At 37.4% G+C, this 25,149-nt stretch overlaps 1 protein-coding gene across 4 annotated transcripts in view; it reads left to right on the forward strand.

Moving 5' to 3' along the window:
• IFT74 (intraflagellar transport 74) overlaps positions 1–25,149 on the forward strand; it is a 111,457-nt gene that overhangs the window by 1,068 nt on the left and 85,240 nt on the right. For 3 of the 4 annotated variants that reach the window (XM_066257379.1, XM_066257378.1, XM_066257380.1), the window contains 5 exons: positions 4,107–4,241; positions 18,817–18,949; positions 21,059–21,107; positions 23,191–23,289; positions 24,108–24,168. In XM_066257379.1, coding sequence (XP_066113476.1) covers positions 4,122–4,241; positions 18,817–18,949; positions 21,059–21,107; positions 23,191–23,289; positions 24,108–24,168 — 462 coding nt within the window. In that variant the 5' untranslated portion in view covers positions 4,107–4,121. The remainder of the gene's footprint in view (positions 1–4,106; positions 4,242–18,816; positions 18,950–21,058; positions 21,108–23,190; positions 23,290–24,107; positions 24,169–25,149) is intronic. The other variant, XM_066257381.1, reaches the window with a different exon arrangement.

Raw genomic sequence — 25,149 nt, forward strand, 5'->3', positions numbered from 1 at the left:
CCATTTCATTTTTAATAACTCAGTAAATATTTTGTAATTGGCAATGCCTTCATGTAGGAGGAAATTCAGAAGGTACAAAAGAGAACAGTTTTTGCCCAGCGCTGAGACAGACACTCGGGATCTAAAGATGAATGAGATCCAGGGTTTGTCATTAAGGGACAGAAATACTTAAGCAGATCATTTCAATTGATAGAGATGTACCCAGCATGCATATCAGCATATAATACAGGCCTATAAATTCAAATTGAAGGAGGGATGATTATGAACTGGTTCTGGAAGGATTCCTTGAAAATATAACAGGCAAAATATTTGTTAGACAAGTGGACCGGTAAGGAGGCCAGTATAATCATTTGAGTCAATCAGGCTCTGAACAATACTGTGGGAATAGAGAGGAAGGAACATGTTAAACATTTTGGAATAAAATAAGTAGAGTTATATGATTTGCTATGGGAAATGAGGGGGAGAAAGAAATCAAGGAATAGTTTCTGAATTGTGTGACTAGAAGATGCTACCAAGAGGAAGAGCTGAAAAAGGGGAACTTGAAGAGGGGAGTGTCATGGAAATGGTTTTATATGGGAGTGGACACAGTAATAGATGACATTTACATCTAGCTGCATTTGCAGGGACAATTTGAATGGAACAGTAGAAATTGAGGAGATACTGGAAATTGAAAAGGTAGAGAATTGTGGGTATAAGTGGTTCTCAAACTTTTTGAAGTCGAGGTGCATTTAAAATCCTACATATAAATAATTGTAGGCAGACTATATACAAATTTCTGAGAAATATGTTATAATAATTAAGCCAAATATTAAAGAAAAAAATAAAGTCCAAGCATGCTTTTATGGTAATTAAATGAAATAAATATGACAAAATTAAATTTATTCTGACATTAAAAATATTTTTATGTTACATTTTTTGTTAAGCTTTTTAGAATTTTTAAAAAAGGGTGTTAAAAAATAAAAAAAACGACAGAAAAGTAATCTTTTTATATATATAAATATATTCTTAGTAAAATTTAGTAAATTCAGCAGGTCCCAGCATGAATGTGTTAAATTTTTTCATTCTTGTGTTTATAAAAAACATGAGCCTGATGTGTCCTAGCAATTTCTTCAGTGTTTGAGCATGTATTTGAAAGACAAACTCTCATTTCCTCATCAATACATTGAAGAATTCCTCTCTTTCTATCTTAGGTGTGTTGAGGGTAGAAAATCCTAATTCACATAAATAGGATGTTGAAAATTGTAGTAAAACGTTCGAAGCTTTTTTAGATATTGCAACATATTCTTCTTTTATAGAAATTCAAAAGGCTTCAAGAGACAATGCCTTGTGTTTAATCATCAATCCACGATCACTGGATATAGCTGCCAGTTCTTCTTCTGTTAGTGTTAAACCAAAATCCTTGAAGCTTCCATGAATGGGTTTCTAATCCAATAGTATTATTCAGCAGTGGTCCCCAACCCCTGAGTACCGGTCCGTGTGCCATTTGGTACCGGTCCGCATAGAAAGAATAAATAACTTACATTATTTCCGTTTTATTTATATTTAAGTTTGAACGATGTTTTATTTTTAAAAAATGACCACATTCCCTCTGTTACATCCTTCTAAGACTCACTCTTGACACTTGTCTCCGTCACGTGATACATTTATCTATCCCACCCTAAAGGCCGGTCCGTGAAAATATTTTCTGACATTAAACCGGTCTATGGCCCAAAAAAAGTTGAGGACCACTGTTGTTCAGTGTTAAGTGATGGGAAATGCTATAAATTATATTCTGCCCATCAGCCTTCAAGTCCTAATTTATTTACATTTAACTTTTGCTCACTTCCAGAATCTGATTCTTCAATATCACGCTTCTTTTTGAGAAATCTATCCATTTTATATGGGTGTATTTATCTAAAAATAATATAATGATGTGTTAATAATAAATATAATAATGATGTGTTAACAAAAGGGAGGTATTTTCATAATGAAATGGTATAATAGAATAACTATATTTTTATTTCTGGGCACATGTGAACCAGCGTAGCTAGTAATTCCAGGTCCCAAGTGGGAATGGTGCGGAATTAAGAAAATATGCGGAATTAAAAAAATATGGGGTCTGGAGGGCCCTGTAATTGCTGCTGGCAAGAACAAAGCACGCCCAAAAACCACATCTTGCTTTATTTATAGGGAAAAGTGAGGCCATTAGCAAATCTTAACTTTACACCAAACAAATGATAGAAGAAACTTGCCTCCAGTCTTTCCAGGAAACATGGGGGGTGGGTAGTATAAACAATCCAGCACCACAGCTTAACAGCCTTTTGCAACCTAATCGGACAAGTGAGGTGGGGGGTACAGCAGACTGTTTGTTTACAGCCAATTCCCCACACCTCTGTTCCCCAAAAATCTAAACTCCAAAACCCTGTTGGTTTTTTTGGTCCCCAACAGGCACCTATTTCTCTGGAATACCATAAGGCGCACCTGGAAATCTTCTAGGGCGCACCAGTGCACCCTGGCGCACACTTTGAGAACCATGGGAATAAAGGAATGATGGATTTAATGCCTAACACAGGCTGTGTTTCTGTGGTTGTGGTCCTTGCTATTTTTTGTCTCGATAATTTCAAACTTTAAGGATTCATTGGTCTCTAGCCACTTGATTTTTAGAGCAAATTTCCAAAAGAATGTTGCTTTAATCCTTCAGCTTAATCATACTTTGAGAACCACTGGTATAAGCTATTTAGAGTTTGGCTGCATAGGAAAAGAAATGTTTAATGTTAGGAAATAATTGAAGATAACAGACTGAAAGAATGGAGAAAGTTTAAAGATATAGGCAGGAGTAGATAATTCCAAAGGAGTTTGTGGTGGTGGGAGCGGGCAAGGAGAGGGAGTCGAATGTTTCAGTGAAGATGGGATTGAGAAGGTAAATCAGAATAGAGGCTGATCTCAAGAGAAAGGATGGCTATTGAGATTGGAGGGCAGGGTGGATATAGGAAGGTTTATCTGCTCCACATGTGATGGATTTCAAGTCCTAATTTTTTGAGATTAGTAGGGAACTGAGTCTTCTGCTGAGAGTGGCAAGAACAGAGTTTAGACAGCAAAGTGGCTAAGGATTGGAATCATTTAGAAGAGAGGTCACTTAGCAAGGATGAATAAAATTTTCTTAAATGAGGGTCCAGCTAAGTTTGGTGACTATGAGTTTGCAGTACTCCAGTCTGTACAGTTAGTTTCTGCCAGCAGTGTTCACTAGTCCAGGTTGAAGGTAGAGAAGAGGCAGATCGGGTTGAGGAAAGTTCAAGGATATGAATTAGTTGATGATGCTCATGAGATAGTAGTTGAGTATAGAGAAGGAAAGGAGCCCTTGAAACTGTGCCTTGTCCAGGTCTTTCATGGCTTCTTCCATGGGGATTTCAGTGGACATTTTAGTATTCATCTTGTTTGAATTCCCATCAGTAAATGGCATTGCTGACCATTCCTGCTTTCTCTTGGCATACTCCTGGTTTTACTATTTGCTTTCTTGGCCTTCATTTCTGATCTCTTATGCTATCTGTCTGATCTGAATGCAGTGACATTCTTCAGGCCAGAATCTTTGTGCACTGTTTTCTTTATATCCTTTCTCTAGATCAATATCTTTAAAACTCTTTTGAACATGACCTATAACAGGACATACATTTTACATTACAGATCAGTACAAACATGTAAATTTATATAAATATAACTAAAAAATTTAATGAAACAATAAATGGAAGTACTTGATAACAGAATTGAGAATATAAAGGAGTTAATCATGGACCAGAAAGCACAGGGAAAAGATTGAAAGGTAAGAAAGAGGCTAGATATGTCAGGAGAGAGAAAACTAACTAGAGAATGGGATAAGAGCACAAGAGATAACTAGAGGGGCTTGTATTTTGATAAGATAATAGGGAAATGAGGAAGGCATGTTGTAGTAAATGCTTTCATGGTTCTAAATGGAACATTTAATTAGGTTCAGTCTTGTAGTGGTACCTGGAATGGCAGTATGCAAGAAAAATGATTGTGGATTAATGCTTGAAGTAAAGGTATGTGGGTCACTAGTGTCTAGCTGTAGAAGATATCAAAGGAGAATTGAACTATTTCTTGTTTCCAAACAGTAGTTGAAGTGAACAATGACCAGTAATCACAAACCTTCAGCAGCTCGCCCTGTTTCACGAGGTGGAATTGGATTGACAGGGAGGCCTCCTTCTGGAATACGACCTCCATCAGGAAATATTCGAGTGGCAACTGGAGTAAGTTTAAAACTATTGAGTTCTTGTGTGTATGTCTTAGTAGAAGTTGGAAAGACTGTGTGTAATAAGAAATTGTTTTTTTTTATTTTTTTCTATTTATTTTTTATTTTTTTGTATTTTTCTGAAGCTGGAAACGGGGAGAGACAGACAGACTCCCGCATGCGCCCGACCCGGATCCACCTGGCACGCCCACCAGGGGGCGACGCTCTGCCCCTCCGGGGCGTCACTCTGCCGGGACCAGAGCCACTCTAGCACCTGGGGCAGAGGCCAAGGAGCCATCCCCAGTGCCTGGGCCATCTTTGCTCCAATGGAGCCTCGGCTGCGGGAGGGGAAGAGAGAGACAGAGAGGAAGGAGGGATGGGGGTGGGGAAGCAAATGGGCGCTTCTCCTATGTGCCCTGGCTGGAAATCGAACCCGGGTCCCCCGCACGCCAGGCCGACGCTCTACCGCTGAGCCAACTGGCCAGGGCCAGAAATTGGTTTTTGTTTTAACTTTTTTTATTAAAGTATTTTTTTAAGTCTTTATTTTTTATTTATTTATTTTTTATAGAGACAGAGAGTGAGTCAGAGAGAGGGATAGACAGGGACAGACAGACAGGAACGGAGAGAGATGAGAAGAATCAATCCTTATTAGTTTTTCATTGTGCGTTGTAACACCTTAGTTGTTTATTGATTGCTTTCTCATATGTGCCTTGACCGCGGGCCTTCAGTAGACCGAGTAACCCTTGTTGGACCCAACGACCTTGGGTTCAAGCTGGTAGGCTTTTGCTCAAACCAGATGAGCCCGCGATCAAGCTGGCGACCTCGGGGTCTTGAACATGGGTCCTCTGCATCCCAATCCGACGCTCTATCCACTGTGCCACCGCCTAGTCAGGCTTGTTTGTTTTTTATTCTATGAGCATACTATAACATATTTGTTTTTTGGAAAACTGAGAAATACAAATGTGGGATAATGTCTGAAATACACTGTGGAGAGAACATGCATGTTCATGCTGATAATCAAATTTATTTTAAGACTACAATTATTCAAGTGGTGTAGTGTATTGGTGTCAAATCAAATCAAATGGATAGACCAGAAACAGAATCAGACATTTGTAAGAATTTATTTAATGGGGGATGACGTCAGAGTAATGACGGGGTAGGAAGCGATACCGATAAATCTCCCCCAAAACTCAACAAGATCTTCAACCAGAAACAGAAAAACCTATACTTGGAGCCTCCAGATGCTTCGCAATACACCCAAAGGTATGGTCGAGGGAAAAATTGGCTAAATATATAACCAAACCCCGAAGGAAATAGGGAGTAAGAAATGCTCCGCCTTCCTCACTAACCTAAACAGGGCGGCTTTCTCTGGTAACTGTGAATATAGGAACTGAGGCGCGCAAAGGGGGTGAATAGATCCAGGCCGCGGCACAAACGGCCGAACCAGGCTGTGGCACGGAGATCCAAGCCGAGGAAAAACTGATCCTGTGGCAACCCGGGCAATACAAGCTAACACTCGCGCCAAACCCAAACAAAGAAAGACAAGTGGGGCGGCCATTTTACCCGGTCTCCTGGTTGGCGTGCGCGCAGTTAGTGGGCGAGAGATTTCTTCCTAGGCCCTGAGAGTGGGTGCCCGTGTTGCCCCACGGAGAGGCAGGGTCAGAGGCCTTTCTGTGGGCCAAGGGCAGAGTCTCTGGGCAGCCCCAGTGCCCTGGGAAAGCCACGCACGGGAGGGAGTGAGAACTAATTCCAACGGTGGAGATTTTCCGTGCTGGAGGGGATTCACTCAGAGGGAAACGCAGCCGGCCTCATATCCTGGTTTGCGCGCGCAGATAGTGAATGAGAGCTTCCTCCGAGTGCCTCGGCAGTGCGCGCCCGTGTTATCGCACAGAGGGGCAGAGTCAGGGGCCTTTGTGTGGTCCAAAGTGGAATCTCGGGCCGCCCCAGCGCCTTGCAAAAGCCACGCACAGGGACGGGGCGAGACTCAATTCCAACGCTGCAACTTTTCCCTGCGGTTGGGGGTTTCACTCAGAGCGTGAGACTGCTGGCCGGATATCCTGATCTGCGCGCGCAGACAGTGAATGAGAGTTTCCTCCAAGCACCCCGGAAGTGGGCGCCCGCCTGTGTTACCGGACAGAGTGGCAGAACCAGAGGTCTTTGAGTGGGCGGAAAGCCCGCCTGATTATGCTAGCAGCTCTGACTGACTGAGCCTTACCCAGAGCCCTGTGCTGAGTGGAAATAGAGTGGGGAATTGCCAGCTCTTTGAGCCTCTTACTATCCAGGCAGAGGCAGCAGCAACCCCATAGCTGGATTATCAGGCTGCTAATTGAGGAAGGAAAGACTAGGAGAAAGGCTCCAGGAACACGGACTCTCTCACTGTCGGAGCCTATAAATGCTAATGAGCCTCAACTGCCAACGAGACTAAAGCACAATACATGACATTGCCATAGAGACTTATCAACTGCAAACCTCTACCTGAGCGTGCCAAAGGGGCAGAACCCGGGTTACAGAGTCACCGACCAGGAAGAGGGAGAGAAAAGAAAAAGCAAGAAGATAACCTCTCAAAATCAAGAATAATCTGCAGACTTTATAACCTATCCCATTTTATTATATTTGTTCGTTTGTTTCTCTTATCTTCATTCTTCATACTTTTTTTCCTCCTCCAATTTGGCCGATTAACTCTCTACTGGTCTTACTCTCTCCTCTCCTTGAACTACACTACCCATAAGTGTTACATCTCCCATTATCTTTTCTCTTCTCTTCCTTTCTCTCTATGAGGGTTGCACTCCAAAACCCTTAACTCTCTCTCTCTCTCCTTTCTTTTTTCTTCTTTTAGTGGTTCCCTCTTTTTTTCTCTCTCTCTTTCTTTTCTCTCTCTATATTAGTTTCTTCCTTTCTCCTTTACATCTCCTCTCATTCAAACCTCAATAACAAACAAATTATCTTATCTGGGACTCAAACTTATGTTTGTGGCATTTTGGGGTTTTTTTACTTCACCTTTTTAACTCACTAGCAGTGCTCCCATCCCTGGCTCTCCATTTTATCTAGTTCTTGTTCCACTAAATACAATAGTAATTTTTTAATTTGTCCCCCCATTTTTCCGTTTTCCTCTTATTCCTCTCATCATAACTCTTAGACAACCAACACCTAAAAGCAAATCATTTTATTCTTGACCCAAATTTTTTTCTTATTTGCTTTCTGTGGGTCCATACGCTCTTTTTTTTTTCTTTTTTTTTCCCCCTCTTTTTTCTTTTTTTTTTTTTGGCCCCTTTATTACTTTCCCCCAATTCAGACACTCCATCACAGGCATTGTTTGTTATAATTCACAGTTCACCACAAGATTTTCTCAAGAAAGAGGGGAGAGGAGAGGAGAGGAAAAAAGGAAGGGGGGAATGATTTCCTTTTTTAAAATTTTTATTTTATTTTATTTTTCTTTATTTCATTATTAATTTTTTATAAAAAAAACATTTTTATTTTTTTATTTTTTTTTATTTTTTTAACTTTTTATTCTTTATTAAATCTCATTAATACTATCAACAAAACCACCCTCAGATGCCATTAAGGAAGAGAAAATCGAATATCATGGATACAAAAGAAAGAGGTAACACAGCTAGATGAGGAAAAATCTATGGAGAAAAAATTTAATATATTGGAAACCTTGGAGCTAAATGACAGAGAATTCAAGATAGAAATCCTAAAAATCCTCCAAGATATACAAGAAAACACAGAAAGGCAATTTAGGGAGCTCAGAAAACAACTCAATGAACACAAAGAATATATGTCCAAGGAAATTGTAACTATAAAAACAAATCAAACAGAGATGAAAAACTCAATTCACGAGCTGAAAAACGAAGTAACAAGCTTAGCTAATAGAACTGGTCAGATAGAAGAGAGGATTAGTGAAATAGAAGACAAGCAACTTGAGGCACAACAGAGAGAAGAAGAAAGAGACTCAAAAAATTAAAAAAAATGAGATAACCCTACAAGAATTATCTGACTCCATCAAAAAGAATAACATAAGAATAATAGGTATATCAGAGGGAGAAGAGTGAGAAAATGGAATGGAGAACATACTCAAACAAATAATAGATGAGAACTTCCCAAGCCTGTGGAAAAAACTAAAGCCTCAAGTTCAAGAAGCAAACAGAACTCTGAGTTTTCTTAACCCCAACAAACCTACTCCAAGGCATATCATAATGAAATTGACACAAACCAACAGCAAAGAAAAAATTCTCAAGGCAGCCAGGGAAAAGAAGAATACAACATATAAAGAAAGGCCCATTAGATTATCATCAGATTTCTCAGCAGAAACTCTACAAGCTAGAAGAGAGTGGACCCCAATATTTAAAGTCCTGAAAGAGAGGAACTTTCAGCCACGAATACTATACCCATCAAAGCTATCCTTCAAATATGAAGGAGAAATAAAAACATTCACGGATACAGAAAAGATAAGGGAATTTATCATCAGAAAACCCCCACTCCAGGAATTACTAAAGGGGGTTCTCCAATCAGATACAAAGAACAAAAAAAAAACAGAGCCACAAGTAAAAGCTCCAAGAAGAACACAATAAACCAAATTTAAACTGTGACAACAACAAAAAGAAAGAGGGGGAGAGGATGGAGATTAACAGTAGCAAAGGACGATGGAGAGCAAAAGTACTCACAAAATAGTTTACTACAATGAACAGGGTAGGGACCCTTTTCATTACTCAAAGGTAACCACCATTGAAAAAACCACCACAGAAGCACATGAGATAAAAAAGATAGCAACAGAGGAAAGATGTATGGAATACAACCAAATAAAAACAAAAGATAGAAAAACGAAAGAGAAGGAGCAAACAAGACACAAAATTAACAGAAAGCAAGATATAAAATGGCAAAAGGGAACTCACAAGTATCAATAATTACACTAAATGTAAATGGATTAAACTCACCAATAAAAAGGCACAGAGTAGCAGAATGGATTAAAAAAGAAAATCCAACTGTATGCTGCCTACAGGAAACTCATCTAAGTAACAAGGATAAAAACAAATTCAAAGTGAAAGGCTGGAAAACAATACTCCAAGCAAATAACATAAAATAAAAGCAGGTGTAGCAATACTCATATCGGATAATGCTGACTACAAGACAGGAAAAGTACTCAGAGACAAAAATGGCCATTTCATAATGGCTAAGGGGACACTGAATCAAGAAGACATAACAATTCTTAATATATATGCACCAAACCAAGGAGCATCAAAATATATAATACAACTACTTATTTATCTTAAAACAAAAACTGACAAAAACACAATCATACTTGGGAGACCTCAATACACCGCTGACGGCTCTAGATCGGTCATCCAAACAGAGAATCAACAAAGACATAGTGGCCTTAAACAAAACACTAGAGCACCTTGATATGATAGACATCTACAGGACATTTCATCCCAAAGTGACTGAGTATACATTTTTCTCCAGTGTACATGGATCATTCTCAAGAATTGACCATATGTTGGGCCACAAAAACAACATCAGCAAATTCAGAAAAATTGAAGTTGTACCAAGCATATTTTCTGATCATAAAGCCTTGAAACTAGAATTCAATTGCAAAAAAGAGGAAAAAAATCCCACAAAAATGTGGAAACTAAACAACATACTTTTAAAAAATGAATGGGTCAAAGAAGAAATAAGTGCAGAGATCAAAAGATATATACAGACTAATGAAAATGACAATACGACATATCAGAATCTATGGGATGCAGCAAAAGCAGTGATAAGAGGGAAGTTCATATCGCTTCAGGCATATATGAACAAACAAGAGAGAGCCCAAGTGAACCACTTAACTTCACACCTTAAGGAACTAGAAAAAGAATAACAAAGAAAACCCAAAACCAGCCGAAGAATGGAGATAATAAAAATCAGAGCAGAAATAAATGAAATAGAGAACAGAAAAACTATAGAAAAAATTAATAGAACAAGGAGCTGGTTCTTTGAAAAGATCAACAAAATTGACAAACCCTTGGCAAGACTTACCAAGGAAAAAAGAGAAAGAACTCATATAAACAAAATCCAAAATGAAAGAGGAGAAATCACCACGGACACCGTAGATATACAAAGAATTATTGTAGATTACTATGAAAATCTTTATGCCACTAAATTCAACAACCTAGAAGAAATGGATAAATTCCTAGAACAATACAACCTTCCTAGACTGAGTCAAGAAGAAGCAGAAAGCCTAAACAGACCTATCAGTAGAGAAGAAATAGAAAAAAACATTAAAAACCTCCCCCAAAATAAAAGTCCAGGCCCTGACGGGTATACCAGCAAATTTTATCAAACATTCAAAGAAGACTTGGTTCCTATTCTACTCAAAGTCTTCCAAAAAATTGAAGAAGAAGCAATACTTCCAAACACATTTTATGAAGCCAACATAACCCTCATACCAAAACCAGGCAAGGATGGCACAAAAAAAGAAAACTACAGACCAATATCTCTAATGAATACAGATGCTAAAATACTAAACAAAATACTAGCAAATCGAATACAACAACATATTAAAAAAATAATACATCATGATCAAGTGGGATTCATCCCAGAATCTCAAGGATGGTTCAACATACGTAAAACGGTTAACGTAATACACCATATCAACAAAACAAAGAACAAAAACCACATGATCTTATCAATAGACGCAGAAAAGGCTTTTGATAAAATACAACACAATTTTATGTTTAAGAGTCTCAACAAAATGGGTATAGAAGGAAAATATCTCAACATGATAAAGGCCATATATGATAAACCATCAGCTAACATCATATTAAATGGCACTAAACTGAAGGCTTTCCCCCTTAAATCAGGAAGAAGAGAGGGTTGTCCACTCTCTCCACTCTTATTTAATGTGGTACTAGAGGTTCTAGCCAGAGCAATCAGACAAGACAAAGAAATAAAAGGCATCCATATCGGAAAAGAAGAAGTAAAGGTATCACTTTTTGCAGATGATATGATCCTATACATCGAAAACCCCAAAGAATCCACAAAAAGACTACTAGAAACAATAAGCCAATACAGTAAGGTCGCAGGATACAAAATTAACATACAGAAGTCAATAGCCTTTCTATATGCCAACAATGAAACAACTGAGAAGGAACTCAAAAGAATAATCCCCTTCACGATTGCAACAAAAAAAATAAAATACTTAGGAATAAACATAAGAAAGAATGTAAAGGACTTATATAATGAAAACTATAAACCATTGTTAAGGGAAATCGAAAAAGATATAATGAGATGGAAGAATATACCTTGTTCTTGGTTAGGAAGAATATAATCAAGATGGCTTTATTACCCAAAGCAATATACAAATTTAATGCAATTCCCATCAAACTTCCAATGACGTTTTTAAAAGAAATAGAGCAAAAAATCATCAGATTTATATGGAACTATAAAAAACCCCGAATAGCCAAAGCAATCCTAAAGAAAAAGAATGAAGCTGGGGGCATTACAATACCTGACTTCAAACTATATTATAGGGCCACAACAATCAAAACAGCATGGTATTGGCAGAAAAATAGACATTCAGACCAATGGAACAGAATAGAAAGTCCAGAAATAAAACCACATATATATAGTCAAATAATTTTTGATAAAGGGGCCAACAACACACAATGGAGAAAAGAAAGCCTCTTCAATAAATGGTGCTGGGAAAACTGGAAAGCCACATGCAAAAGAATGAAACTGGACTACAGTCTCTCCCCCTGTACAAAAATTAACTCAAAATGGATCAAAGATCTAAACATAAGACCTGAAACAATTAAGTACATAGAAGAAGACATAGGTACTCAACTCATGGACCTGGGTTTTAAAGAGCATTTTATGAATTTGACTCCACAGCCAAGAGAAGTGAAGGCAAAAATTAATGAATGGGACTACATCAGACTAAGAAGTTTTTGCTCAGCAAGAGAAACTGATAACAAAATAAACAGAAAGCCAACTAAATGGGAAATGATTTTTTCAAACAACAGCTCAGATAAGGGCCTAATATCCAAAATATACAAAGAACTTATAAAACTCAACAACAAACAAACAAACAATCCAATAAAAATATGGGAAGAGGATATGAACAGACACTTCTCCCAGGAAGAAATACAAATGGCCAACAGATATATGAAAAGATGCTCATCTTCTTTAGCTATTAGAGAAATGCAAATCAAAACGGCAATGAGATACCACCTCACACCTGTTCGATTAGCTGTTATTAGCAAGACAGGTAATAGCAAATGTTGGAAGAGGCTGTGGAGAAAAAGGAATCCTCATACACTGTTGGTGGGAATGTAAAGTAGTACAACCATTATGGAAGAAAGTATGGTGGTTCCTCAAAAAACTGAAAATAAAACTACGTTATGACCCAGCAATCCCTCTACTGGGTATATATCCCCAAAACTCAGAAACATTGATACGTAAAGACACATGCAGCCCCATGCTCAATGCAGCATTGTTCACAGTGGCCAGGACATGGAAACAACCAAAAAGCCCATCAATAGATGACTGGATAAAGAAGATGTGGCACATATACACTATGGAATACTACTCAGCCATAAGAAATGATGACATCGGAACATTTACAGCAAAATGGTGGGATCTTGATAACATGATACGAAGCGAAATAAGTAAATCAGAAAAAACCAGGAACTGTATTATTCCATACATCGGTGGGACATAATAGTGATACTAAGAGACATTGATAAGAGTGTGGTGGTTACGGGGGGGGGGGGAGGGGAGAATGGGAGAGGGAAAGGGGGTTGGGAGGGGCACAAAGAAAACAAGATAGAAGGTGACAGAGGACAATCTGACTTTGGGTGGTGGGTATGCAACATAATTGAACGATAAGATAACCTGGACTTGTTATCTTTGAATATATGTATCCTGATTTATTGATGTCACCCCATTAAAAAAAATAAAATTATTAAAAAAAAAAGAAAGAAAAAAAAGAATTTATTTAATGATTAAAGTGGCATTTCAAATTAGCTGAAAGAGCATGGAGTATTCAGTAGTGCATTCAAATAACTGAACACTATTTGTTTTTTAAAAATTGATTTCTCTGTCACACAGAATTCTCGATATCTTAGAAAACTTAAATAAAGGAAACTATTGATATAAATGTACTAGAAGAAAGTATAGGCAAGTAGTTCATATAAACTTAGTTGGGGCTAGGCTTTGTAAACAACACAAACACCAAATACTGAAAAGGAGGGTATTTTTATATTTTAAATTATAAAATTGAAAACACCATTAAAAAGTTAAAAGAAAAATGAAAAACTGTAAAAATATATATATATTTGCAATATGTATATCATGAGTAGAGTTCACAATCCGTGAGAGCTATAAACCAATCTAAATTTCATGAGATTTCTTCTGAGGGCAATGTGTCTGTGTGGAGGGGGAGGTATCATTATAAAACAATTCTAGAATTTTTCTAAAACAATAAAAAAGCAAAAATAAGAAAGTACAATAGTTTTAATATAAAAATATGTTATAGGCCCTGGCCAGTTAGCTCAGTCGGTTAAGAGTGTTTTCCCGAAACAACAAGGTTGTGGATTTGACCTCTGGTCAGGGCACACACAGGAAACAACCAAAAAATGCATGACTGAGTGGAACAACAAATACTTCCCTTCCGCCTCCCCTCTTTCTTTCTTTCTCTCTCTGTCTTTATCTTTTTTTTTTTTTTTAAGAGATGAGGAGGCAGAGAGACAGACTCCCACATGCACCCTGACAGGGCCCATATGAGATGATGCTCTGCATATCTGGGGTTGTTGCTCCGTTGTTTGGCAACCAAGCTATTAGCATCTGAGGAGAGGCCATCATGGTGCCATCCTCAGTACCTGGGGCCAACTTGCTCTAATGAGCCATGGCTGCGGGGCGTGGGGGGGGGGAAAGAGGGGGAGGGGTGGAGAAGCAGATGGTCGCTTCTCCTGTGTGTCCTGACCAAGAATTGAACCCAGGACTTCCACATGCAGGGCCGATGCTCTACTGCTGAGCCAGCCAGCCAGGACCCTCTCTCTGTCTTTCAAAAAGTGAATAAAAATTAAGCCCTGGCCAGATAGTTCAGTTGGTTGGAGCGTCATCCTGGAGCACAGAGGTTGCCAGTTCAATTCCCCAGTCAGGGCACATACAGGAACAGCTTGATGTTTTTGTCTCTCAAAAAAAAAAAGGGGTCGGGCGCATGCAGGAGTCTGTCTGACTGCCTCCCCGTTTCCAACTTTAGAAAAATACAAAAAAAAAATGTGTGTGTTTGTGTATATTATATATTATATATATATATCTGTATATGTGCATATATATACACATATATGTATATATATATATATTACAAAAAATAAGTAAAACAATGTTCTGGTTGCCACAGCAGCCTAGAAACAAACTCTAAATATTAAGAGCTTGTGTGTAAGATAGAGAATGTCATATATCAGTGAATCAGTAAGAGAAAAATACCATATTAGAATTAAGTGTATAAACTTGATAAACTCATAATTCTAAGCAGAATACTATTCTATAAAGATAATTATTGCATTTTTATTATAACAGTGAAATTTGAATTCAACCTAAATGTCTTTACAACAGGTGAATCAAGTAAATTTTATCTGTATTCCTATTTTAGACTATGTAGTATCCATTACAATTTTTTTTTAAAATAGTTGAGGAAATAACATATGTAGCACAGTATTAAGTGAAAAAAGCAGTGTGGCATCATTTTATTGTAAATGTACATAGAAAGAAATGAATACACCAAAATATAAATATTTATAGGCATTGCTCTGGTGCTTAAACAGATGATTTTGACTACCTCATAAGGTGCAGATGAGGTATTCAAGCTCAGACAGTAGAGATAAAGTTGGGTCCTATACTTAATTCATGAATAATGGCAGCATTTTGGGGGGGAATAAATTTGTTAAAGTCGGTTTTATATTTTTTAGATTTTTTTCAAGAGTTTAAGTAATTTTATCAACATCAACTTACACTAAAATGATTTTTCTAAAGTCACTGAACTAGCGTATTTTTTTTCTTTTTCTAGTAAGAATTTATGCTTGTTAATTAAATATTTGTAAAAGGAATCTGACATTTATCAGCCACCTACTATTTGCCAGATGCTTTACCTATTTAATGTTTGCAGTTTTCAAAATAATAATGTTTATTGTAAAACATACAAACAGAGAAGTATTATAGCTTCTGTAGTCTACCCCAGGTATAATCATTGTCTACAGTGTGACATGTATCCTTGTAGACTTTTACCATCTATTTACAAACACTGACACACATATATAATTGTATGGCTTTACTATTTTCCAAAATTAAGGTGATAGTATATATATTCTTGTACTTTACTTTCAGTAATATATCATAAATGTATGTGTCAATAATATATTAAACCTTTCTATATGAATATATGTATATCTGTTTGATTCTTTTTAAAAAATGTTTTGAATTTTTATTAATTGATTCTAGATAGAGGAAGAGGGAGAGAGAGAGAAAAAGAAAGAGAGAGAAACATCGACTTTTGTTGTTCCACTTATTTATGCATTCATTGATTGATTCTTGTATATGCCCTAACCAGGGATTTACAGGTTATTGAACCTGCAACCTTGGTGTATTTATTGGTCAATGCTTTAATCAACTGAGCTACCCAGCCAGGGCTGCTTCATTCTTTTTAATGTGTGCAGTTTTAATTTATACTTTCTCTTCTATACTTTCATCTAGATGATTTAAAAAAAAGGTAGCATAGTTAGCATAGTTATTTGAGTAGCTGTCATGATTATGCTTTCATAGAGCTGAAGAGGAAATTAGTCAGAATTACCCAGGGAGAGATTTAGCATGCTCTCACAAAGATCATTAGAATAACCTTAAATTCATTTCATTTGAATTTGTAGTTGACAGTGCTTCTGTGTCTTAACATTTTCTCTAGAGCAGCAGTTCTCAACCTGGGGGTTGGCTCAGTGGTAGAGCGTCGGCCAGGTGTGCGGAAGTCCCGGGTTCGATTCCCCGCCAGGGCACACAGGAGAAGCGCCCATCTGCTTCTCCACCCCTCCCTCTCTCCTTCCTCTCTGTCTTTCTCTTCCCCTCCCACAGCCAAGGCTCCATTGGAGCAAAAGATGGCTCGGGCGCCGGGGATGGCTCCTTGGCCTCTGCCCCAGGCGCTAGAGTGGCTCTGGTCCCGACAGAGCAACGCCCCGGATGGGCAGAGCATCGCCCCCTGGTGCGCATGCCGGGTGGATCCTGGTCGGGCGCATGTGGGAGTCTGACTGCCTCCGGGTTTCTAGCTTCAGAAAAATACACACACAAAAAAAAATTACCAAGTAATTCTCAATACCACTTTTTTTTTTTTTAATAAATTTTTATTAATAGTAATGGGATGACATTAATAAATCAGGGTACATATATTCAAAGAAAACATATCTCGGTTATTTTGTCATCAAATTATGTTGCAAACCCCTCGCCCAAAGTCAGATTGTCCTCCGTCACCCTCTATCTAGTTCTCTGTGCCCCTCCCCCTCCCCCTAACTCTCTCCCTCCCTCCCTCCCATGTCCTCCCTCCCCCCCCACCCTTGGTAACCACCACACTCTTGTCCATGTCTCTTAGTCTCATTTTTATGTTCCACCAATGTATGGAATCATGTAGTTCTTGTTTTTTTCTGATTTACTTATTTCACTCTTTATAATGTTATCAAGATCCCACCATTTTGCTGTAAATGATCTGATGTCATCATTTCTTATGGCTGAGTAGTATTCCATAGTGTATATGTGCCACATCTTCTTTATCCAGTCTTCTATTGAAGGGCTTTTTGGTTGTTTCCATGTCTTGGCCACTGTGAACAGTGCTGCAATGAACATGGGGCTACATGTCAATACCACTTTAAAAAAAGAACTATGTGGCCCTGGCCGGTTTGCTCAGTGGCAGAGTGTTGGCCTGGCGTGCAGGAGTCCCAGGTTCGATTCCCGGCCAGGGCACACAGGAGAAGCGCCCATCTGCTTCTCCACCCCTCCCCCTCTCCTTCCTCTCTGTCTCTCTCTTCCCCTCCTGCAGCCAAGGCTCCATTGGAGCAAAAGTTTGCCTGGGCGCTGAGGATGGCTCTGTGGCCTCTGCCACAGGCGCTAGAATGGCTCTGATTGCGGTAGAGCAACGCCCCCTGGTGGGCGTGCCGGGTGGATCCCGGTGGGGCATATGCAGGAGTCTGTCTGACTGCCTCCCCGGTTCCAACTTAAGGGAAAAAAAAGAAAAAGAACTATGTTAGCTGATAGTATTACAGGCAACCAGCTAACAAAAACAATCGAAGTGAGTAACAATGGTTGTACCTAGCCCCTGTACAAAATTTCTACTGCATATTTAATTTAGTATACTACTTTACTCTTTGGAAGTGAGGGGGGAAAAGAAAAGTGACAAAGGAAGATAACAAAAGGATTACTTAGCAGTTTCAGGTTATCTTTTATTACCTTCTCATGCCTATACATACAATATATGAACTGACAAGAAGGGAGTCTTGTCCTATCTTCAGGCTGTATAATGTTATATTGGATTTTGTAGACCTGAAGTGGTAATATGAATGCTTGTTGAATGATGTAAGCCCTTTGATACTTAATGTGGTTATCTTGTGATGGCATTATATCTAGTTTTTTTTTTTCAAAATGAAAATTTCTTTTTTGTCTGATTTTAAAGGTAATATTAATTTAAAGTAATAATGCTGAAAATACCAAATTATAAAAATGATAAAATAAAAATTAACTGTAATATCATTATATAGAGATAACCATTTTTACTATTTTTAATATAATCCTCCAGACTTTTTGTTTTACAAAGTGAAATTATAAATACTGTTTTGTAAACTATTTTGTTATGTCCTATAACTTATTTAACCATCTTCTATGGTTATATGAGGGCAAATATGTAGATATTTAACTCCTTCCCAGTTTTGGAGTATTATAAATAATATATACACAAAGAATTTAAAATTTTAAAGAATTTTATTTAATAACATTTTATATTTCAAACATTAAAAAATATGGGGATATTTTACAAATTATGTCAAATTAAAATGTCTTAACATTCTTTTTGCAGTCTTTTTTTTTTTTTTTTTTTTTTTTTTTTGACAGAGTCAGAGAAAGGGACAGATAGGGACAGACAGACAGGAAGCAGGAGAGATGAGAAGCATCAATTCTTCGTTGCAGCTCCTTAATTGTTCATTGATTGCTTTTTCATTTGTGCCTTGATGTGGGGGGCTACTGCAGAGCGAGTGACCCCTTGTTCCAGCCACCTTTGGGCTCAAGCCAAGCGATCATGGGGTCATGTCTATGATCCCGCACTCAAGCCAGCAACCCCTGCGCTCAAGCCGGATGAGCCCGCACTCAAGCCAGCAACCCCTGTGCTCAAGCCGGATGAGCCCGCACTCAGGCCCGAGACCTTATGGTTTCGAACCTGGGTCCTCCAGGTCCCAGTCGGTCCTTTGCGTCCCAGTCTGACGCTCTGTCCCCTGTGCCACCGCCTGGTCAGGCTCTCTTTACAGTCCTAACAATGGTAGAGTTATAGTGTTTTTCTAGTTTATTAAAACAAATCTTATTTGTTTTTTTAGATGCCACTTGGAACAGCAAGACCAGGCTCTCGCGGTGGTCCCATAGGGACAGGAGTTCTATCCTCTCAAATTAAAGTCACAGATCGCCCTGTAACACAACAAGGTTTGAGTGGAATGAAAACTGGGATTAAAGGTATCTATTTTAAGAAGATGAGTATATATTTTTTTATAAGAAGTGTTATAGTACCATATTACTAAATCAGAATTACAGAATGAAAGAGGCTGTTTTACTTAATTCTTATTCCTTGATTCACAAAATTGTTGTGAGAGTTAAATAAGAGAATGAGCGTGAAAATACATTGTTAATGAGGGTTACCTATATATATGGGATATTTGGATCTTCATTTTTCTGAATATGGAGATTCGCTACAACTTCAGCAAATTTGAAATAATTTGAGGAAAAGCTCAAGAATGAAAATTAGATTTCTAGTTCTCTATGGAAATATCATGAAATACTTTTTATTGTTTGTATATCAAAATTACGCCTCTAAGATGCCTATGTATTAATGAGAAGTGAATCAAGAAGTGTTCCTTTTCTACTTAATACTGCATTATAATACTTATGCAAGGAAATGAGACTAACATGGATTTATTCCACATTTCATTTTATTTCTTTGTATGTGTTTAGAAAGGCATAACAGTACACTATATGTTATGATTCAAAGAATTGATCTGTAGATAAATACATAAATCAAAGCATGGTGAACTGTTTTATGAGTATTTTGTTTTCTGTATTTATGACAAATGACTTAACAGGAATAAAGGTACTTTAGTGGTAAAAAATATATCCTACTACCTTTTATGATATATCATCAGGAGACTTAAATTTTATTACTTATATTATACACTTAGCTCACTAAATATTAAAAACCAATTGATTATTTAGAAGTGCTTGGTTAATAATTATCAATACTATGAAAAAATGAGCAATAATTACACAGTTGTTTTTAAAACTGTATTTATGGAAATGTTTATGTATTTAATATTACTTATTAAACATTAGAAAAGGTAGGAAAATACTGAAATTCTATAAAGAATTAATTCCGGTAAATATTTATATTGTATTAATGTGTCCTTGAAATCAGAACCAACATTTAGTCAATTTCTACTAATGTACTTCAAAGTCTTACGTGAAAGAGTTTTGATTGTTACCACTATGCAGCACTCTGGTGTGACTTTTGTTTACCTGTTCTAGTGTCCCATTTCGCATTCTAATAAGACATTCTCTCCCTCTTCTCAGCTCTTAGACCTCCCTTACCTTCCATCTCCCACCTTGCAGGGTACTTCATTTCTCTCAAGATTTGGGATATTAACTCAGGAGTACTTTCTTAGTCCAACTGAAATATAAACTCACGTTTATGAAAAAGTCTCTGAGATAAATTAAGAAAAATGAATCTCTAGCTTGCATTAAGAAATACAGTCTAAATCTGCACTGTCCATTATGATAGCTGCCTGTAGCTATTTAAATTTGAATTAAGTAAAATAAAACTTCAGTTTCCCAATGGCACCAGCCACATTTCAAGTACTCAGTAATTTCATGTAGTTCATTTATTGGCCAGTACTGATATAAAGTACCGTTGTTGAAGAAAGTTCTCTTGGATGGCTCTGTTCTAGATTCCCTTAGACCCAGTTTCCATTCTTCAACCTGACCTGTAGAGTCAGTCTATCTTTATAGCCCCTACGTCTAGTCCCATCTTTTTTTTTTTTTTCAGAGAGCGGGATAGACAGGGACAGACAAACAGGAACGGAGAGAGATGAGAAGCATCAATCATTAGTTTTTCATTGCGCGTTGCAACACCTTAGTTGTCAATTGATTGCTTTCTCATATGTGCCTTGACCGCGGGCCTTCAGCAGACTGAGTAACCCCTTGCTGGAGCCAGCAACCTTGGGTTCAAGCTGGTGGGCTTTTTGCTCAAACCAGATGAGCCCGCACTCAATCTGGCGACCTCAAGGTCTCAAACCTGGGTCCTCTGCATCCCAGTCCAATGCTCTATCCACTGCACCACCGCCTGGTCAGGCTAGTCCCATCTTTGGGGTCTTAGTTCAAATTTCTGTTATATCATGATACTAAGATATTAGTTCTCTTTTCTATTTCAGTGGTTCTTCTTGATTGTCAGATTTATTGGAACATTCATGAGGACTGACAGACAATTATATGGTGAAATTCTATTTGTTTTTTTGATTTGTTGTTATGATGGCATGTCCAAACTGAACACTAATACTTTAAAAAATTGTTTTTTAGGTCCCCAGAGGCAAATTTTAGACAAATCTTATTATCTTGGGCTTCTTCGGTATGTTAAATAAACTTTTCTTTCTATGCATGGTCATGAAGTTTTAACTGTGGATTTATTAAAATAATTAGGTATCCTTGATTTCTAAGAATTATTTGTATTCTAACATAATTTTTGGTTAATTTGGCTGTACTACAAAATAGACATATTACAATTAGGCTGAGATTTTATATTTTACATATTTGAATGTATGTCAGTTCACTTCTAAAAACTCTAATGATAAGAATAGCCTTTTATGCTTCTTTCACTAATTGTTCTAAAATGTATTATTTATACTATTGAAATGTCACCAGTTATAGCTAATAAGAAAGGGAATATGTATATATTTATTTGTGAACATTAACACAGAATTTTATCTTAGTATATATTTGGTCAATTGCTACAAATGTGGCCTAATTTAAATTAATTCATAAACTTTGTTATATATCTCTATGCAGCTCTAAATTAAGAACTTTTTTTTTTTTAATGATAGGAGGGTAGATAGAGAAACAGACTCCTGCATGCACCCTGACTGGGCTGCACCTGGCAACCTCTGTCTGGAACCAATGCTCTGACCATCTGAGCTATCCTCAGTGCCTGGGGATAATGCTCAAACCTGTTGAATCACTAGCTATGAGAGGGGAAGACAGAGAGAAGGGGAAAAAGGAGGGGAAGAGAAGGAAATGGTCGCTTCTCACGTGTGCCCTGACTGGGAATTGAACCTGGGATGTTTACACACCATGCCGATGCTCCATCCACTGAGACAACTAGCCAGGGCCAAGGACTTTTTAAAATTTTCTACCTAACTTTTTCTCTGCTCAGATGTCCTACTGTATTAACTCATTTTTCCATTTTATTTTATTTTCTTCTTGGTTCTTCATCTATATCTTCTTTCTGTCTTATTTCCACTTCACTTAATCCTTCCTTCTATTGTGTCCAAAAAGTTCATTTTTTTTCTGAGTCCTTCTTGATTCTTTTGTTTCTCAATTACCTGAATTTTTTGAATCTCAAACTTTTAGAAGTAAATAGAGAAGTGTAGGTTTCCCCAACTATCCTTGAAGCTAACTTCAGTGACAAAGATAGTGAGGCTATGGTTGTATAGCATCTCTTGATATCCAGCTACTTTTTAATGAAAAGGAAGTAAAACGGTGCTGTTGATCATCGCATTGTCTCTTTTCTCCAGAATTTGTGCATCTGCACCAAAGAGTAGTTCTAGCTTTTTGTCATTCTAGCGATGGTCAGCTGGTGGTGATTTTGCCCACAAAGGAACATTTGACAACTTTTAGGCACATTGTTGGTTGTTACAGCTGGGGTTAGGAGAATATGCTACTAGCATCCCGACGAGGGATGCTGTTAAACATTCTACAAGTGCACAGGACACTTACCCCCCATCTCCCACCAAAGTATTCTTTAGTGACCAAAAATATCGATATTTCACTCTAAACACTCTGTCCTAGAGGGTGTCAGGAGCTGTGAGGGTGACAATTAGGCATTTACTTCTTTGTATAGACTGTACCAGTTTGACCAGTTTTCCATTCTGGTCCTGTGTCATCTTTCTTGCTTCCTTTTTTTCGATGTCATCTTTTTTTTTTTTGACAGAGACAGAGTAAGAGAGAGGAACAGATAGGGACAGATAGGAAGGGAGAGAGATGAGAAGCCTCCATTCTTTGTTGTGGCTCCTTAGTTGTTCATTGATTGCTTTCTCGTATGTGCCTTGACCAGAGGGCTACAGCAGACTGAGTAACCCCTTGCTCGAGCCAGAGACCTTGGACTCAAGCTGGTGAGCCTAACACAAACCAGATAAGCCCGCGCTCAAGCTGGCAACCTCAGATTCTCAAACTTGGGTCATCCACGTCCCAGTCCGACACTCTATCCACTGCGCCACCGCCTGGTCAGGCTGATATCATCTTTCTTAATGATTAGAGAATCTATATCAGCTTCTTATCAGTTGCAGTATGCCTCATTCTCATCAAATAAGTGACTTACATTTTTAAGTGAAATTTCACAGAATCATTTATATTATTATTAACATTTATGAAAAGTTTGTTTGACTTGAAAGTTTTTCTTTACTAGAAGTATTGCTAACTTATTTCTTTTATTTTAGAAGTAAAATAAATGAACTTACAACAGAAATTAATAAACTTCAGAAAGAAATAGAAATGTACAATCAAGAAAATTCAGTATATTTGTCATATGAAAAGAGGTGAGTAATTTTGTAGTTAAATTGTACAAGGTCTTTTTTTTTTTCTTTTTTTTTTTAATTACAGGAGGGAGAATATAGAGAGACAGACACCTGCCAATGCTCTGCCTATCTGGGGCTGATGCTTGCATCCAAGTTATTTTCAGTGCCTGAGGCAGAGGCTCTAAAGAACCATCTTTACCTAGGGCCAATCTGCTCCATCTGAGCCATGGCTATGGGAGAGGGAGAGAGAGAAGGGAAGGGGAGGGGAGAAAAGAAGCAGATGGTTGCTTCTTCTGTTTGCCCTAACCGGGAATTGAACCCAGGATATCTACACGCCAGGCCAATGCTCTAACACTGAGCCAACCTGCTAGGGCCAGATCTTTTTTCTTAATAAAAAAATTTTTTTTTTTTTTTTAACGGAGACAGAGAGAGGGATAGACAGGGACAGAGAGAATGAGAAGCATCAATCATTAGTTTTTCGTTGTGCATTGCGACACCTTAGTTGTTCATTGATTACTTTCTCATATGTGCCCTGACCATGGGCCTTCAGCAGACCAAGTAACCCCTGGGTCGAGCCAGGGACCTTGGGTCCAAGCTGGTGAGCTTTTCTCAAACCAGATGAACGTGTGCTCAAGCTGGTGACCTCGGGGTCTTGAACCTGGGTCCTTCCACATCCCAGTCTAACACTCTATCCACTGCGCTACCTCCTGGTCAGGCTTTTCTTAATAAAATTTAATGTGGTATGTTTAATACTGATTCAGGAGTTTAATACTGAATTTTTTTGTATTGTTTATTTGCTTATTTATCTACTTATAAGTGTGTTCATTTTATTCTTGCAGAGCTGAGACTTTAGCAGTTGAAATCAAAGAGTTTCAAGGACAACTAGCAGACTACAACATGGTATTTGCTTTTTCATAGAGAATTTCCTTTGAATATTTTCATTGCTTTTTATCACTTTAAAAAAATGTATTATTTTAAATACCAAATACAGGCACTCCCCAGGTTACGAATTAGTTAGGTACTGTATATTTGAAAATGTTTAAGTATTTATAGTCACAGAAAGATAAAAATAAATACTATGTTAAGACAGACATCTCTAAGTTGCATTTAATAGGTAAATGCACCTGTTCAAATTACATACAAATTTGATTAAAAACAAACCTACAGAACTGTTGTTTATAACCTGGGGACTGCCTGTAATACATGAATACATGCATATTATGAAAGTTGAAACTAAAGAAAATAAAGTGTCCTTTTGCTCTCTCTCTTATTTCCCTCGCCCAGAAATAATTTGATTTAATAGATTGATAGTTATTCTTCAGTCCTTTTTTAATGTAACAATTTCAAAAGTAACTTAAATTTATTAGATACCAAAATGTTAGATTAAAAAATACCTTACTATAGAGTGTTGTCATCATGAAATTTAAAAAATTAAATTACATAGTATGCAGATTACCTCTATTTATTTTTTTCATTCAAAATAAGTGTTTTCCTTCTGTCAAAATAGAGTGTAACATAAACATAATTCCATCAAGGATACTTCCTAATGTGAATTTTCAGAAGAAATAATTATCTTTGTCATGTTGATAACTCCCACAATATTTGGGGTGATGTTGGCCCCATGAAAATTCTAGTGTCAGAATTTTCTTTCTTGCAACTCTGTAGATTGTTTTGATAGTAAAGGTATATGGACTTTACTGAAAGAGAAAATGATTATCTCACTTCTATTAAAAAATAATGTTATGCAAAATATGAAACATTTTATTATAATAGGTAAATTATGACATACCTACTGGATATTGTTATATTGTACATACAAACAAAATTTTGCTGAAATTATCGTTTTTAAATTTGTTGGACTATATATAATCCATACTTTTT

The sequence above is a fragment of the Saccopteryx bilineata genome, chromosome 2 (genome assembly GCF_036850765.1).
Source record: "Saccopteryx bilineata isolate mSacBil1 chromosome 2, mSacBil1_pri_phased_curated, whole genome shotgun sequence".
In the NCBI taxonomy this organism is placed as follows: Eukaryota; Metazoa; Chordata; class Mammalia; order Chiroptera; family Emballonuridae; genus Saccopteryx; species Saccopteryx bilineata.